Consider the following 18043-nt stretch of genomic DNA (forward strand, 5'->3'; position numbering starts at 1 on the left):
AAAAAAAAAAAAAAAAAAAAAAAAAAAAAAAAAAAAAAAAACAAATTCCATTGATACACAGATTGATTCCCACACAATCAATAAGAACAATAATAATAACAACAATAATAAGAACAATAACAACAGCGGGAATACCAACAGTAGATACACTTCACATACTTTTCAATTCCAAGATTTATCTTTTCATTGACCTTTCTCACGTACAAAAACAAAAGTTCGTCCACTACGTTGCGGCGTAGATACAGGATGGACCTTATTGCTTTCTTCTTCTTCTCTCTGTTTATATTCTTCTCCTTCGTGCTGTTGTTCTTTTTCTTTTTTCTCTTCTTCTTCTTCTTCCTTTGTTTCCTCAACATGTTTAAGTGCGACATTATGAGAGAATATACCGTTCATTCCATTTCTCTCTTGTATCTCTCGAGGTGGTATTCTATTAAACTCCTCCATCTGTACTTTAGTCTTATCTTCATTAGCTATTGTTTTTCTTGTCTCTGTTTCTCTTGGAGTAGCTGGAGGAATAGAAGAAATTGGTTCCTGTGTAGATTCAAACATCTCTGGTGAGGCAATATCTAATTTTCTACTCTCATGTATATGAATACTTTCTGTTTCTTTCCTACTCTCCATCTGTGTATACTCACTTGTGGTAACAGAGGCTGTGGATAAGGTTTGTCTATTTTCTTTGATATTACTACCAGAAGAGCGATGACGTTTCTTTATTCCAAGATGATCCACCAGCCAATCATGATAAGACTCTTCCAGTAATCCTAATAAATATGCCGCTCGTGAGGGACGTTTACCTTGTTGTTTTCTTTCTTCTTCCTTTTCTTCTTCTACACTTCGTTCACATAATAAATAACGTACCATGCGTTGATGGAGTACACGGGCCTCTTGATAATTATCAACATCATCAAAGTAATGCTGGAGTGCAGACTCTGTTAATGGAACTGTATCATACATAGAGACATCACTATTTTCATGATCCACTGTACTGATCTCTGGTTTCTCACCAGGAATATCATCATGCATGGTAGTATTATGAGAAGTAGTAGTAGTAGTAGTAGTAGTATTATGAGAAGTAGACTGTTGTAAACTCTTCACACTGAGTTGAGTGTTCTCCAACTGTTTTACATTATCCGTTGATGTACTTATCACATCACGTTTAACACTCTTCATTACATCATGTGTACTAAATACAGTATCCACATCTGCCAATGATTCCTTTTTCGATAAATCAAACATCTTTGTACTGCCATTACCATTATCATTGGTAGTAGGATCTACATCCACATTACTAGTTGTGGTTTCACCCATACCTTGACGAGTATCTCTATTACCTTGTTTAATATTGTAGATATTTACATACTGTGGAAGGCGAATACTTTCTCCTCCTCGCATTTCACCACCTGCACGGATGGAACCATAACACACACTAGACGTTACCACAGGTCCTCGATAACTATTAGAAACAATTACAGAAGAAGACGATAATGATGGTTGCTTCTCTTTTTCTTCCGGAATTGCACAAGAGGAAACAGTTTGCACCGTTGTACCGCATGGTACCTGAGCAGCAACAGCAGTAATAATATTACTATTAGTAGTATTGGTAGTAGTATCAACAGCACTATGATCAAAGTGAGACGCAACAGGTACAGAAACAATTGGTGTAGAAAGTGGATGATCCTTTTTTCGTGGAGTTTTTGGTTTCACAACTTCAAAGGCATAAAGTGGCACAAGTTGTGGTTCTCCCAAGTCTAGTATAGATCGTTTTCTTGATTCTTGTACGGGTGAAGTATGTAAAGTATCTGCGACCGTAATTGGAGTTACATTCAATCTATTCACATCTTCCAACAATGAAGATACCGTGGAATGTGTAGATACATCCTGTGTAAATCTTTTATATATATTCCTTGTACCATATTTTCCTTCCTGCTCTTCTTCCTGTTTCTCTTTCTCTTTCCTCTCTTGTCTATCTTGTCTTTGTATACATCCCACATCTTCTTCCATTGCGGTGGATGGAATAGCGGAGATAATCTGCGGTGTTGCTGTTGCTGTTGCTGCTTCCCACACATTCGCACGCCGCATTGCTGCTACGATCCCATCACTATACCGCAGATTGGGAGATTTCGCTGGAGTCTGCACAGTCGTATCCCACAACTCCCGCAATCGTGGGGAGTGACTATTCACTAGACCCATATCACTATGATGAGTCCAGCGATCGAGATAGATGTTGGTATTACTGCTGTGAATATCTAAGGAAACACCGGGAATGTCAGAGTGAATACGATGATTATGATTATTATGATTATGATGATTATGATTGGAAGAGATATCTGGTATGAAGGTATCATTGTTTTTCTTTTCATCCAATATATCCACTGTGATATCTGCTAACTCTTCCTTTTCTTTTTCCTCTTTTTCTTCTTCCTCTTTCTCTTCTTCCTTTGCCCTTTGTTGTTGTTGTTGTTGTTGTAGTAGTTGTTGTTCTTCTTCATAATGTTGTTGTTGTAAAGCCCGAACGGTGGCAGTGGCACTACCACTTCGCATTAATTTACACTTTGTTGGTGTTTCTTCTCCCGTCAATCGTTCCCGCACCAACCATGCCTGCGTGGCGATATTTAATTCATGCCCAAGTTGAACTAATGCCTGTTGTTGTCTATTGTTATTCATCATCATTATACCACTATCCGTAGCTACACGGGAGATATCACCAGCGGTATCAATGAGTTCTTTGGCTTCCATGAGTGCTTGCCATGCGGATTGAAATAATTTCTGTTGAGTTAACACACGAGCTTCACCAAACTTTCCCCAAGCACGATCAAGGAAACTTTGTGATTTCTCATCATAATCAGTTTCTATACTATTCATAGGCGATCCAGCGGGGGATGCATGTCTATATTCCGTACTCCTCTTGTCTCCATTGATAGTAGTAGTTGTCTGCCCAAGTGCAGCCATTGACTTCTTATCTTTTTTCTTCTTTTTGTTGGTATTGATATTGCTATTATCATTACTGTTCTTAGTGCCACTACTGTTGGGATTGATAGTTTTCCTCCGTCTAACAGCACTTGCTGATGTTGAACGCTGTTGTTTTCTTATCCCTTTTCTTACGGGGACGACAGAAGCTGGAGTTCTACTGCGCTGTTGAGAGTCATTAAGGAAGTATGGGCTTTTTATCATGGAGTTGGGTGACCAAATGCTTCCCTTGAGGCTAGAATCAATCATTATCCACGACATTCAATATACATATATTTATATATAAATAATAAAAATAATAATAATAATAGAGGAATAAGTAAATAAATAAGGAAAAAGAGGTGTATTTACACAAAACTATAAGTTTATATATATATATATATATATATGGGGGGTGTACGTATTTATTGAATAAGGATAAATAAATAGAAAGATAGATAGCTGTATAGATATATCTTAATATATAAATACACACAAAAAAGTGAGATACACCGCACACTATATGATTCTAGACTTCTTGAGCTAAATCTCAAAAAGAAAAAGAATCTTCTACAACCTTTTCTTTTTCACCCGTTCAAACCTTTGCCCTTTTTATTAATTATTTCTTTCCTTATCTTCTGTTTGTTGTATTTCGTCACCGCTCATCACATTGCGAATAGAAAAAGAGAAAACAGAAAGAGAAAAGAGAGAGAACAGTTAAAAAAAAAAAAGAAACTTATGAAACACACATACATAAAGAAAAAAAAAAAACATATAATAAAAGAGAATAGCAAGATACGTACCGCAGAATTGGTAAATAAATATATAAGCAAAAAAAAAAAATCTTCGCTTCCACTCTTTTTTTTTTTTTATCGCCTTTACTTTACATAGGAGCAACCTAACATGGATTTGCACATCTAAGCAGAGAAACACACATACACACACAGATATATATATATATATATATATATTCACTCTTCCTTTCTATTTTTTTTTTTGTTTATTTCCTCCGTACTTTCTCTTCTATTCAGTTGATATATATATATATATATATATATTTGTATGTGTCCCTATATTCTACTAGGCAATTTCTACAAAAATAGATTATGCACTTTTCTGTGCGGATGCATGTGCTGCTGCTGCCGCCGCTGCTGCCGCTGCTGATTTCTCTAAGGCTGTAATACGTTTAATCTCATTTACAATTTGCTGATTCGCCTTTTTGAGATATTTTACTTCCTCTTCATATCGATTCAGTTCTGCCTGTTTTTGTTCCTCAAAGCGTTTCGTCATCCCATCATGTTTCGCCCGCAGTTCATTTACGCGATTTTCCAGTCGACGTACTTCACTCTCAAGAGATATCTTCTCATCAAACAAGTAACTCCGCAGATCCCGTTCAATTGCTTTTCGCACGGCATACTGACAGGCACTGTCAAAGAGAATATCATATGTGTTAGTTGTCTGCTGCATCTCTGTGGCGAGTTCCGCGAGTAGTAAACCCCGCTCTGGGCACAACACAGTCACCTGACGAATCACTTCACGTAAACCATCGGTGTAAATACCTTCACGAATCATACAGACAACACCAGTGGGACGGGCGTTTTCTTCTTTACAACGTCTTTCCAGGTGTTCTCGTAGACATACCGCGTCAAGTCTACTGGTGTGTTCAATATCTGCCACCTTCATCCATGTTAACTCACTGTCTTTTTCTTTTCCATCTTGTTGTTGTTGTTGGAGTGGTACGGGTGGGAAGAGTCGTGCTAACGCCTGTTCTGCGGTCATACTGTTTGGAGTGAGATTGAGTGCTTCAGTGATGGGAGCCGCCGTACTTCCACTCACTGTATTATTTTTTCCACTCGCAGCGGCAACTGTTGTCGTCGCGTCTGGTAGAGTTGCCGCTGCGAGTGTGGATTTGTTTGAACGTGGGGGAGTGGCGAATGTGTGTGTGGCATGAATGGCTTTAGTGGAATTGTTTAGTATGACGGTGGAGGAGCAATCTACAGCCGCTGTGTTGGTTTGATTTTCATTTTCATCCGCAACACCGGTTGAGGTGCAGGGGACTGCACGGTAGAGTACAGTGCCCTTTTCATCATATACATTAGATGGACTACCTGTACTTGCCATGGCTTTTTTTTTTTTTTTTTTTCTTTGTGTACGTTGCTTGTGTGAGTTATATATATATATATAAATATAAATACCTTCAAGTACAAGGTAGGTACACACCTTTTCCTTTACTAGAAGGAAAAGAGAAGATATCAAACAAACAAAAAATAATAATAATAGAAAGAAGAAAGAAGAAAGAAAAGAAAACAAAAATGAGGGAAGATGGGTAATGGAAGCCGAAAACGCAGAGAAACGCAGAGAAAAGAGGATATATATATATATATATATATATATATATATATATAAAGAAGGATTGTAAAATATATGAAAATGTAAAAAAAAGACAAAAAAATGTATACTAAAATCAAATAGAATTGATAAGAAGAAAAAGCAAAAAGAAAAAGAGAAATAATGCAAGTAAGAAGGAAAGAAAAGAAAAAAAATAAAAAAAATTACGAATCCAGATCCACACCCATTGATAACAAAACATCTTTCGAGTATTTAGAAAGCACTTCACGTGCCTTCACGGCATTACGATGTGCCTGTAATGCCTCTACAAGAAGACGTTGTTGTTCTCGAATCCACTCATTTCGTTTTTCACCCTCCAACTCTGGTGGAACCTGTTGAAGTATCATTTCATACGGCGGTACTGTCATTGACATTCCTGTTGTTGTGTTTGTTGTATTTACTTGTGTAGATGGATGTTCGTGTGTAGGGACTGTAGTAGAGAGATTCCCCGCTGCTGCTGCTGCTGCCTCACTCCATGGATCTTCATTTAAATGTGAAGAGAAGAGAGCCGCAATGGTGCGTTCCTCATTACGCCATTTAGTCCCTCTTCGCCCAGCCGATAGTAAATTACTGACGGAAAGATGAAGATTCGTCTCTCTTCTCATGAGTTCCAGTAAAGTGGGTCGAGCCTCTCTATTATATCGACTTCGTTGACCTTCTTTTTCTTCATCATCTCGCATGATAGCAGACCAGGCTTGACTGCTTGATCCATCAGCAAAAATGGAGAAGGTGTGTGGTCTGGTGAAATCCCTCTTTCCAAGTCTAGAACCATTACCACTACCACGTTTCAATTGAAGTTGATAGACATTACCAAGCCAATCACCAACAATATGAATAGTAGAGAGCAAGGACCATGAAGATAACCAATTGCTTATACCAAAATTGGTATTATTATTATTATTATTATTATTATTATTATTAGTAGTAGTAGTAGTAGTATTCATAATAGTGGTACCGGTATTAATAGTGGAAAATGGCAAGTTCGTGGAATTTCGCCGCCCAAGCATTTTATCTGGCATTTGCAATGTTGTAACGGTTGTTATCCCTGATGATGCGAAGAATATACCACGTTCATGCCATTTACCTTTAATAAATGCACATTTCGCTTCTTTCTCATCTTTCTTTATATTTTCCATCTCCTCATCTTCATCTTCTTCTTCCTCTTCCTCTTCCTCTTCTTCCTCTGGTAGGACGTGTCTTACGCTCTTTCCAGGGTTAATACTCTCTTCCCCCAATGCGTGCTCAACTTCACGAAATGGAAATACGGTGAAGAGCCGCACAGAACCATCACGACATCCCACTGTGAGATGCAATGGGGTAAATACATCCCGCCAAATATACGGTTCAGTTGTATCTTCTGAACTCTTCACGGTTTCTGAAGGTCCTGTTGTTAATGCAATGGAGTCCACAGGCACACGTCTACCATGACGACCCACCATCTCTGCAGAATGACGAAGAATAAGGCGTACACCTCTTTTATATTGTAACATACATCCCAATGTATTATTATTATTATTATTATTATTAATCATAAACTGTATAGCATCCCCTTCATCTTCTGATTCCGCTGTAATTGTTGAATCTCTTTCGTAGATGGCCTCAATCAGTAAGACTGTACCCGAACTTGTACCAAGGGCGAACAATAGAGAGAAAAGAGATGATGATGAAAATAATAATGAAGATGATGATAAGAATGAAGAAGTAGAATTTTTACGTTTTACTTCTGTCCATGCTCCTCGTACACGAATACGATTACTCACACAAAGAAACGCATCTCCCTTTTCCAACATGTATTCATCATTTATTTCAGATTCTACAATATGATAATCTGGTGATATTTTCTGAATTGGCAAAGCAATCATGGATTGTAAAGATGCCACTGCGAGATGACAACGTTGACGTCCAACTACAATAAAGCTTCCATCCAGTAAATACATATTTCGATTCTTACAAGAACCATCACAATTATTACTAACAGTTAATCCCTTTGAATCCTCTGTATTAGGAGAAGCAACAGTATTATCATTAATAGTATCACCAGTACCATTACTACTACGTTCACTGTTACTGTTACTGTTACTGTTATTATTATTATCAGATAACTCTGTTTTCTTTTCCTTCTGTCCTATTACCTCCTTTTCTTCTTTCTCTTCCTTTTCTTCTTCCTCTTCTTCTTCTCTATGGCTCTCTCGCTCACGCCACATTAACGGCAAACCTCCGATAATTTCCTCCGCAAGTTTCACTGAAAGAGAGATTGAAGTATTACTCATACCAGTGGGTGATGAAACTCCAGAACACATACCATCCTTATCCAACCGCACACACTCAAAAGGCTTCACCCACTTAAATGTAGCACGTTGGGGTGCACGTCTATGATCCTCCATCTCCATCTCATCATTATTCTTATTCTTATCACTATCCAAGTCTCTGGAAACTTCTTCTGATTCTTCTTCCTTCTCCTCATCTTCCTCTATAGTACTACTATGACAAGAGAACCGTTCATAGTTATCAGATGAACTCTCACTCTTTGCAGCTTTATCTGTTAACAAAGCTTCATATTTTTTATCCTCAGCCTCCGCAATTTGATCTGTGCAAACACAGACAGAGAGTTTTTCCGTTTTTAATTCTCGTTCTCTTACTACTACTCCCACTTGTTGTAAACTATAAGGAGAAAACACCCTTCGACACATCTTCTCAGTGGGACGCTGAGGTCCAGTCACGGATATCATGCGAGTGTCATCTTCATACATCTCCCATGCTGCCATCATTCCATTTGCTGTAAAGGCAGTCGCACGTGCACGGAGAGAATAATTATGAAGATTAGATGTATACACAGCATTATCATTATCATCATCATCATCATCATCATCATCATAATCATTATTATTATTATTATCATCATTATAATCATTATTATCATCATTATTATTATCTTTACACTGTTTGTGTTTTCGATGCTGATGTTTACTTTTATCAGATGCCTTCTCCACTACACATCCAACAAACACAACCGGATAGACACCCTCTTCTGCTACAGATATACGTTGCAGCAAAAGTCCTTCACGGCGATCAAGTCCGGGAGTTGCGGCCCAAACAAAAACTTCTCCAACGGCAGTTCCGCATAAAATACGTTTATTCTGCATACCAATACAAATACAAGAAACACGGTTTTGTTCATGTGAAAGGGAAAAGTAGGGTGTAAAGGATTCTTCCTTACTTCTTGTATAATCAGAAACACCCCCACTTACATCTTCATGAGCGGTAAAAACAAGTGCTAGACCATCTACACCAGCAGTAACAAAGAAAGAACCATCCGAGGCGGCTGCACATGCTGTTACTATCATTGCATGTTTTCCATTTAATAAGGTAGAATCTGTATAATCTGTTTTTGCCAGAGACCATTGTTTAAGATTTCGCTCCATTGAAGATGTAAAAAGAGTTCTGGGTTTCTTTTGATGAAAAGCAACCGCCGTTACGGCAGAACGATGTGCATTCAGTGTAGTGAAGGTTGTACCTGTTACCCCAGCATAAGTAATGCGAACGCCACCGTGTTCATTTGCAGAAGCCATGAATACCGCATCTGGTGAAAAGGTTAAACATGTAATGGGAATACCAACATGAAGTTTAAGACGAGCACTACACTCCGCTGAGGCGTAATCATATAAACAAATATCTCCATCATATAAGGCAATCGCACAAGTTACTACCATAGAAGGCATAAAAGCTAAAGCTCGTACAGGACTTCCTGTTTTCACCATATGATATTCATAAGGTAGTTTAGTACTGGCTACACTTTCCTTGCTAAGATTTAATGTAGTGACATGATGTAAAGATTCTCGTAAACGTTCAGTGTTAATAAAATAAACACGACCTTCCCATGATCCTGTTGCGAGAATTTCACCAGAACCATGATAAGCTACACATGAGACTGGAGCATTATGATGTTTTAAAATTTCATTTGCTTCTAAACTAGATCGTACTGTAGCTTCAGCCACACTACTTACCACTTGCCAAAGGGCACAACTACTATCATAACTACCCGTACAAACAATACTTTCTGTAGGATGACAAGCAATAGAAGAAATACAACGTTTATGAGAAATAAAACTTTGTTGAAGAAGACTATTATCTTCAAGACTCCAAACTCGTAGAACTCCTCGACCACATCCTGTAAGTAATATATGAGATCTGTGAGGTAAAAATGCAATAGCGGTAACTGGGGCATTATGTTTAAGTGAAGCCGCTATTTGATCTAATCTACCTTGAGGAATAACACGTACCATTAAATCATCTCCTCCACCTGCGATATAATTACCATCATCACTTAATGCGAGAGTTTGTATTGGTTCTGTAGATGGGAATATAATTGTTCGACCTTCTTCACTTTTTTGATTCTTATTTAGCCATTTTACCCATGTATCATTCCTACAACCTCCTGTTTTTCTACTCTCTGATGGAGATAGAACATCATGAAAGACGTTATTAAGATAATTCCTATTTCGAACATACTGCCGTAATATCATTGGTCGACATTCTAGAATACTATAATGTTCTTGTAAAAAATCAACAATTGGACTTAGTTTATTTGATAATTGTGAATTCAACATCACAGCTTGAGAGAGAATATTTAAAAAACGTTGTAAATAGGTCGCATTTACAATTAAATTCTCTACTAATGGTAAATAGGAAGCTAACACCGATAAGGCCTCATACTCTTTCGCTCGTAAGGCAAAATGAAGAAGTGCTAATAATTGACTGGCGGAATATCGATATGGATTAAACACACATTTTTCTCTTTCTGTACATCGCCGAATAGACTCTAACGCTACGCGAATACTCTGCCGTACATCATACCGCTCAGCATCTATAGAAACTGGACGAAAGTACAACTCCGCAGCGAGAAACTTCGCACAGGCATCAATAACATCTGAAGATCGTGGAAGATACCGGGCGGCAATAGAAGCCTCAAAAGATGCACTGGAAATCGCTACACGTCTTCTTACTATACGTAAACAAGTTCCATTTAATAACATCACTAGACGAGATGCAGGGGCTACATTAGAGACAAGACGATAAAGATTAAATTCTTTAATTCCACCAATATCATGTGCGAGATATAAGGCAATGAGAACTGTACGGCACGTTTTTTCATCAAAACGTTCTTCTAATTTTTTATATGCCTCAAGATGTAATTGAGAAAGAGTAGAAGGAAGTCGTACAATATCACTTCTTAAAGTGTCAAATGTACTAAACAAACGTAAATAGGTAATAGCGTAAGTAAGATAGGAAGCTTGACTAGCACCTGTTTTTCGAAGAAGTAATTTTAATTCATTCACACGAAATGATTCTTGTAATCGTTTCCCATAGGAAGCTAAATGTCGACGAACCAGTTCAGCCCGTTCAGACATACTTAAATCTGGTAATGGAATACTTCGTGCTGGTGGAAGACGTGATTTAAGTGCTGTCGCAATTGGACTACCAAATGAAGTAGTAACAAGAAAACGTATCTCTGAACCAGTACCAGGATGAACTAACCATCCTAAATTACTTAATATTTCTGTCGAGTATGGGGATTTATCCATACCATCTAATATAATACAAATTTGTTTCTTTTTCTTTGCGGCATCATAAATACGTGGTAAGAGTTGTAAAAGTAATGTAATGGGATCACTCTCTCGTACACAGAAATCTTCCTGTAAACCAAGACGATATACCAATGAAGAAGCGATATAATATACCAATCGTCGCAGACTTCCATCACTGGCTTGACAGGCGAAATGAACCACCATTACATTCGTATCTTCCCTCTTGGCAACATGGGCTGCAACAGCTGCAGAAATAGTGGAGGCTCCATTTCCTTCAGTCCCTTGCAAAAGAAGAACATTGTGTTCTGAATCCATTGTATACGGGGTAGTGGAAGTAGAAGAAAGAATAGCGTTAGTAGTAATAGTAGTAGGATTAGGATTAGTAGGATTAGTATTAGTCATTATTGTTCCTCCTTCTTCTTTTTCTACAGCTCCTTCTGTTTTTATTGTTGTGGTTGTTGTAATAGAACTTGTTGGGTCACGACCGGAAAGAACAAAGAGAGATAATTTCTCTACAAATCCCATTGGAGGTACAAAAGTCTTGAGAAGTGTAGATGTAAAACTTAACTGATCCAAGTGTTCTCTTTCATATAGTGTTTGATTAACCCTTGATTTATGTGTAGCCTCTGGATTATTCTTGGCAGTATCTTGATGAGCCTCTACATTATCATAGCCACCACCCAACTCTACAGGAAGATCAAAGTGATGTTGAACAATAGACTTTAGAGCCACATAAGCCTTTCGTGAGAAATCAGTCATATCCAATGGTATAGTTGTTGCAGATATTGTAGATGTTAAATTATTTGTAGAAGTAATAGAAGGCATTGTCATGGCATTTGTTAAAGAAAAGGTTGAAAAAGGATTATCTACTGTCGCTTTATGTGTTGCCGTGTATGGAATAATAGGAGCTCCTTGTGTTTTTAAATAACTCGTAAGTTTCGTAATAGACTGCATGGTTGTTGGTGTATCTGGGGCATAGGCATCTCTCTCTCTTCCAACGGGAAGAGAATTTATTAAGGTTGTCTGATCACGAATAAGAAAAGCCATTGTAAGTGGAATTCGTTTCCCTGTTCGTCTTGCAGATGTAAAGATTGCATGTCGCATTTCCATTTCCGTAACAGACATTTTATTTTCTTCACTCTGTTCTAATGGATATTGTCGTAACCATGCAAAGTCTGCAGGATCCACATCCTCATCTACACGATGATATAATGTAGGAGGACAATATCCATACCGAGAACCCAATATACCAAGAAAGAATGGAGAACACCGGGAGACTTCATTTAGGCAAACAGAAACAGAGAGATTGGAACTTGTGGCATCTTCCGTAATTCCCCAGCGAAGATCCACATCGAGGATGTTTACATGTAATCCAGCTTCTGCTACCCAACGACGTAGGCGGGGAAAGACATCTAACACAAGTGCATTTCGTTCACTCTCCATATCAATAAAGGTAGAGGAAATAAAGAATCGACAATCATGATAAGTGGAAAGAAATAATGGTTCTGGTGAAATTAAACCAATCTTGTTTTTATTTCCTACTTCTTCACTTGTTTTATCTGCTGCTGCTGCTGTTGTTGTTTTTTTCTTTTTAGGGCTACTAGGGGATACATTTTCTTCAGATCCAATAGTAGCGGATGTTGAACCTCCAACCAAAGCCTCATCTGAAAAACTTTCTAATGTTTGTACATATGAATGCATTCGTCTTTTCTTCTCTAGTTTAGATACTTGTTGTAATACTCGTAGTTCCTTCTTAAAGGTTTGATCTGGACGAATAGCTGCCCGGTTAACATCATATACTTCATCCGCTCGTTCAATATATCGTCGAGGTCCTCCAGAAACACGTTCGGCTACAATACGTAATACTGCATCTGAAAACCCCGTTAATAAGATATCATGTTTATGATTATAACGAAGTTGAATATTTAATTCCACATCAAATGATGTACTAAGACCAACAAATAATAATTCCTCATTACATATACGACGCATTCGTTCTAGATAGACAGGAAGATCTCCTAATGAAGGGGCATCATTTTGTCCAGTAAAGCAACTATGTTTACCACCCATAACAACTAAAGATTGAAGATTTACTCGATGTTCAATTAAGTTATCAAGATAAGCATAAGGGAATTTTATCTTTGTACTAGGATCTATCCATCGAGGACTACTCCATTCAGTTGAACTTGAATATGGATCTCTCTCAGGCCACATCAGTTCTCGACAGAAATAACCAACTCTCTCTGCATTCTCTAATATACCACCCTCATGTCTAAAGTCCCATCCCATCACACGATATTGATCTCCACAAAGTATTAATAATTCACAATGTTCACAGGCATATTTAAAAGATACTGCCAGTAAAGCCGCTTTATCTATATCCGCCATACCATAATTGCTTGAAAACATAGATTCATAACTTGCATTTAATATAATAAGAGAACTTCCACGAATTGGAACAATATTAACTCTTGCAGATATTTCAGCTGCTTGATTTAAAGTTGATTGATATTGTGTTTGTAATAATTTTACATATTTCTCACTAGGAGGTTTATCCTTACATATCTTTCTTTTCGCCCCAGAAGGAGGTTTTGTGTACAACCTCTTTATAGCCTTCTTTGGTTGAAACTTCAGAGACTCATAAGCACTAAGAAATCGATAAGGAAACTGACGTGACATTAATACTTCTTCTTCCGATGTGAATCGATTCATAATAATCGTATGTGTCTTTTCACTACAGTTATGAAGTATCATATTACGTAGATTCCGTAATGCTGCCATGAAAGGTAATTGTTTACGTTCAACAAGATTATCCCATATAAATCCATGATTCCCATGAGCAGAGAGTTGTGTTTCCCATGTTTCTGGTACTGGTAATTTCATTCGTCGACCACACTGTGTGGGATCAAATGTACGTGTACCGCCTTCATCTAATCCTTCTTGTCGGAAGGCCTCTTCACTGTTGGGATATCGTTTCCCTAGTAAACAACAAACAATATAGGCAGGACGTGATATATGTAGTCGTCGGATAAGTTCTTTAATGGTTAACGTGGAATAATAATAATAATAATAATGTTCTTGTGGAAAAGGAGTCATAGCAGTAGTAATAGTATTAGTAGTAGTCGTATTAGTGGTAGACATTTCATTTTTCTTTAACTCTTCTTTCTTTTTAGCACGTGCCCTTTTCACAGATCTTTCATTATTATACTTGGCAAGAGTGAATTCATCAAAGAGCTTAAAAGTCGCCACAAGCGCATGCCGTAAAGCATTTGGTATTCCTTTTCTTTCCTGTATAAAATTAACGGCCTCATTTTCTTCTTCTTTTCCATAATTAATGTAAAGACATTCGTATGGTTTTTGCATAGCGATATTCGCAATGGTTAACCAATCCGATGGTAATCGAATAATACGTTTCATATAACATTTAAGAAATGGCTGACATTTGGGTTGAAATGCAGATAAAGCGACGAGAAGTGCAGCTGTACGTCTAATGTTAAGATCATGACGAATATAAAGTGCAAGTTTCAACACAAACTCTCCATCCATACTACTGATGATGTTAACTAATTCCGCAATACGTATAGTGTTCTCTAATTGAGCATTTGCCTGTGGAGAGAGGGGTGGTGGTTTTGGTGGAAACTGCACTTCCTGCAATAAAGAGGCACTCACACGGCCGATGAGTTCATCCTTTTCATGCCGTACATCCGCAACGGTTTCACTGTAGTGAGAGAAGGAGAAGGACTCATCTGGATTACTATCCTCCTCGTGTTTTAGTCTACGTTGATTGGTTCGTACGGTGGAACTGTGAGTGTCTGTCATTCCTTTGGGATTCTATTTGCTTGCTTTCTTTATGGATAGATGTATCAATGTATACATATATATATATATATATTTTTTTTTTTTCTTGTTCTTTTCTTCTTTCGTTCGTTGTTTTGTTTTTCTTTTTTTTTTTGTTTTGTGCTTTGTGCTTTGTATGTTTTTTTTTTTATTTTTTAATTCTTTTCGCTTTGATAGCAAGGATGCTTTCTTCACTATGCGAAAAAGGAGAAACCAATAAAGAACAATAACCAAAATAAAATTGGAATGCGAAGGAAGCCTTAAGAGCAAATTTGCAAGTATGCATAGATTTCAAATAATAATAATAATAATAATAATAATAATAATAATTACTATTACTATCTCAACAATATGGCACGATAAGAAGAGAAAAGGGAAAAAAAAGTCAGAAAAACATTGGGATATTCACCTTCACCACCACTATGCTTGTGTAGGTACTCAATCTGTGCATATATATATATATATATATATATATATATATATATAGTGTGTCATCTATTTCTTATTCCCTTACTCCTTCACAACATTACAAACAACACAGAGAAATAGAGACACATGCACAAATAAACCCCACGAGCCTATTTTTTTTTTTTCTTTTCCTTTTTTTTTCTTTTTCTTTTTTTTTAAAAAAAAGTCTTCTTCTTCTTCGTCCCTCACTCTTTACACAGTCTTTGCCATGTAAACGCAGGTATATATATATATATATATATATATATATATATATATGTATACACCCTACCTGTCCCTAAATTACCTATTTCACAGACACCAAATAATTGCACAAATAAACCATCGCAAATACAAATAAAAATAAATAAATAAATAAATAAACACGCATAGATATAGATAGATATACACACACAAAAAAAAAACACGTACAACAACAGCAGCGAAGTAAACAGACAATCAACAACCAACTTTCCCTTCACCTAACCTACACAATATCTCCTCCCTCCACTCTCTCGCTCCCTTTTACGTATGTTCTGTCAAAGGGAAATGTGTTATAGATATTGCTGTTCCTAGTACTACTACAACTGCTGTTGCTACTACTACTGTTTAATAGTGTCGTTACCTCCTCCTTCTACCTTCTACCTTGTTCTTCTTTTTCTTTTATTTATTTATTTATTTATTTATTTAATTTTGTTTTTCTTTTTTATTCTTCTTTCTTAAAAGGCCTTTGTGACAACTGTTGGCTTAAAGTCCTTTGGGAGATAACCCGTCTGCTCCGAATTCCAATCCATCTGCCGTGGTGGGGCGCGATCTCCCCAGAAGTACATCGTCGCTCCCTCCCATGAGAACATCCACAGAAATGCGTAGAGGGTCGGGGTGGCGATGAGATACTCACGCCGCATGGCAACCGCGCGGTTCATCATCCATTTAATATCCACAAGCCGCAGATACCGCAGAGCCCCGTTAAGATGACCAAAGAAACCTTTACATTCGTCTGCTGGTGGGATCTCTGCAAGTGTGGGGCGAACGAAGAGTTCACCACCACTGCGACGAATGGGTGTGCGGCGGAATAAAGTAATGCTGCTGCGACGAAGCATGAGGCTTTCTCTTACGTAAAGGCGAAAATACTAAGAGAATTATAATCTACAATCTATAATAAAGAGTAAAAGGAAAGTAAAGTTGGTATGATTGAAAGAAGTAAAAAAACAAAAAAAAATAATATATATATATATATATATATATATATACTAGATGAAGGTAAATAAAACAAGTGAAAATAATAGTTATAATATACAATTGTAAGAAACAACGACAGCAAGGAGAAAAAAGAAAAATAAAAAAAAATCGTAATATCAGTTAATCAGTTAATATGTGGTAGTGTATTTCCCATCCATCCATCCATATATAATAATAATAATTTCTGGTATGTTTACTCTTTTGTTTTTTTTTTTCTTTTTTTTTTCTACCTTCTTCTGTGAAAGTAACTCTTCACATATAGCATTTTACCCCATACTTGCGTTATTTGCCTCTCGTAGACTGTTGAGAATACTGGCAGTCGTTATACGTGGGAGAAACACACGACCGCCTTTTCCCACTACACCACCAAACGTCTCAGCAACACACAACTTCTGAACTCTATCTTTTGTTAATAACACAATAGGCGGACCACAACCTCGCATGCTCTGCAGTAATAATTCTCCCATTAGTGCGGCCGAGACGAAATCTCCCGATTCACTCCGTGTGGCTGCATACACTGTAAACATATCCGAATGTGGATGAAGACGTGAGAGTTGAAAGAAAGTGTGTCCAGGACGGGATGTATGTGGAATAAAGACTTCATGTACACATACAAAGGCACATGGTACACGACGAAAGAAACGAAGACTTTCTTCATTTCCCAATAACTCAAATAATATATCTTCTGTACTTAATTCAATATTTGCCACATCTAACATTACTACCACTCTAGCCAAAGGTAATGCTGTTTTCACTACATCTCGTGAATGAGTACATGAGGGAAGTGCTTTAAAAATACGTTTCATTTCACGTGCATTATATTCCGCAAAACTACTCTGTGTAGATCCATTAAAGGCATGTAACCAACTCATATGTCGAGTTATTTCTAACGGAGTCATCCAAGGTGGTTGTGGACCGGAATGAGGAGCCACACTGCAGCATATTGGACAACGATAAAGTGGCATCGTAACATCTATACTATTTATAGATTCAAGTGGACGGTTTAATAGTGCATTCATACGTGTAGAGAAATATGTGACAGATTCTCTAATTCCGGGTGTTCGTCCATACAAACTCATATCAGATTCATTCTTGGGTTTACAAACATCACTTTGTTTATTCACAGAACTCACGGATGTGGCAATAGCAGCCAGAGCAGCAGGATGTTTTTGACGGAGGGATCGCGCTAGTGGGTGGATAAATCGCTCAATATCACGGCGAAGGGAGGCCGAGTTAGTACCGCAGCCAGAAGTAGGTACACGCATTACCGAATACCACACTTACTGTCACTAAAACGTAGAAGCGAAAAAGGGGGAAATAGTAAAAATATGCTTCCTACTTTAGTCAAACCCTACAAACCAAATAAAACAAAAAAAAAAAAGAAACAAAGAAACAAACAGAAATACTCTATGAAGTTCCAAATGATTCCAGAACACAAACTTATCATGAAAACAATAACACGCAATAAACAAAACATACAATCAAATTTTCTATACCGCTGAAGAATCACTCAGCAGGAGTTATGAAGGAGCAGATACCAAGATCCCTTTTTTCTCTCCAGCCACCTCTGCTCACCTTCGCAGGTTGAAACCCCTTTTTGT

At 37.4% G+C, this 18043-nt stretch overlaps 5 protein-coding genes across 5 annotated transcripts; all 5 read right to left on the minus strand.

Annotated features, from left to right (window-relative positions):
* Positions 1-183: 183 nt before the first annotated feature.
* TM35_000211720 (uncharacterized protein) lies at positions 184-3228 on the minus strand (the record flags this gene model as incomplete). The annotated part of the gene is made up of 1 exon (XM_029027022.1): positions 184-3228. One exon carries the CDS (start codon positions 3226-3228, stop codon positions 184-186), a length of 3045 nt encoding a protein of 1014 aa, XP_028881632.1.
* An 822-nt stretch (positions 3229-4050) lies between these two features.
* On the minus strand, positions 4051-5067 carry TM35_000211730 (dynein arm light chain, axonemal; the record flags this gene model as incomplete). The annotated part of the gene is made up of 1 exon (XM_029027023.1): positions 4051-5067. One exon carries the CDS (start codon positions 5065-5067, stop codon positions 4051-4053), a length of 1017 nt encoding a protein of 338 aa, XP_028881633.1.
* Positions 5068-5498: 431 nt separating this feature from the next.
* On the minus strand, positions 5499-14738 carry TM35_000211740 (putative telomerase-associated protein; the record flags this gene model as incomplete). Its single annotated transcript, XM_029027024.1, has 1 exon — positions 5499-14738. One exon carries the CDS (start codon positions 14736-14738, stop codon positions 5499-5501), a length of 9240 nt encoding a protein of 3079 aa, XP_028881634.1.
* A 1184-nt stretch (positions 14739-15922) lies between these two features.
* On the minus strand, positions 15923-16303 carry TM35_000211750 (uncharacterized protein; the record flags this gene model as incomplete). Its single annotated transcript, XM_029027025.1, has 1 exon — positions 15923-16303. One exon carries the CDS (start codon positions 16301-16303, stop codon positions 15923-15925), a length of 381 nt encoding a protein of 126 aa, XP_028881635.1.
* Positions 16304-16708: 405 nt separating this feature from the next.
* On the minus strand, positions 16709-17707 carry TM35_000211760 (uncharacterized protein; the record flags this gene model as incomplete). Its single annotated transcript, XM_029027026.1, has 1 exon — positions 16709-17707. One exon carries the CDS (start codon positions 17705-17707, stop codon positions 16709-16711), a length of 999 nt encoding a protein of 332 aa, XP_028881636.1.
* Between the last annotated feature and the right edge of the window lie 336 nt (positions 17708-18043).

Source organism: Trypanosoma theileri, assembly GCF_002087225.1.
Source record: "Trypanosoma theileri isolate Edinburgh chromosome Unknown TM35_Tth_21_V1, whole genome shotgun sequence".
NCBI lineage: Eukaryota > Euglenozoa > Kinetoplastea > Trypanosomatida > Trypanosomatidae > Trypanosoma > Trypanosoma theileri.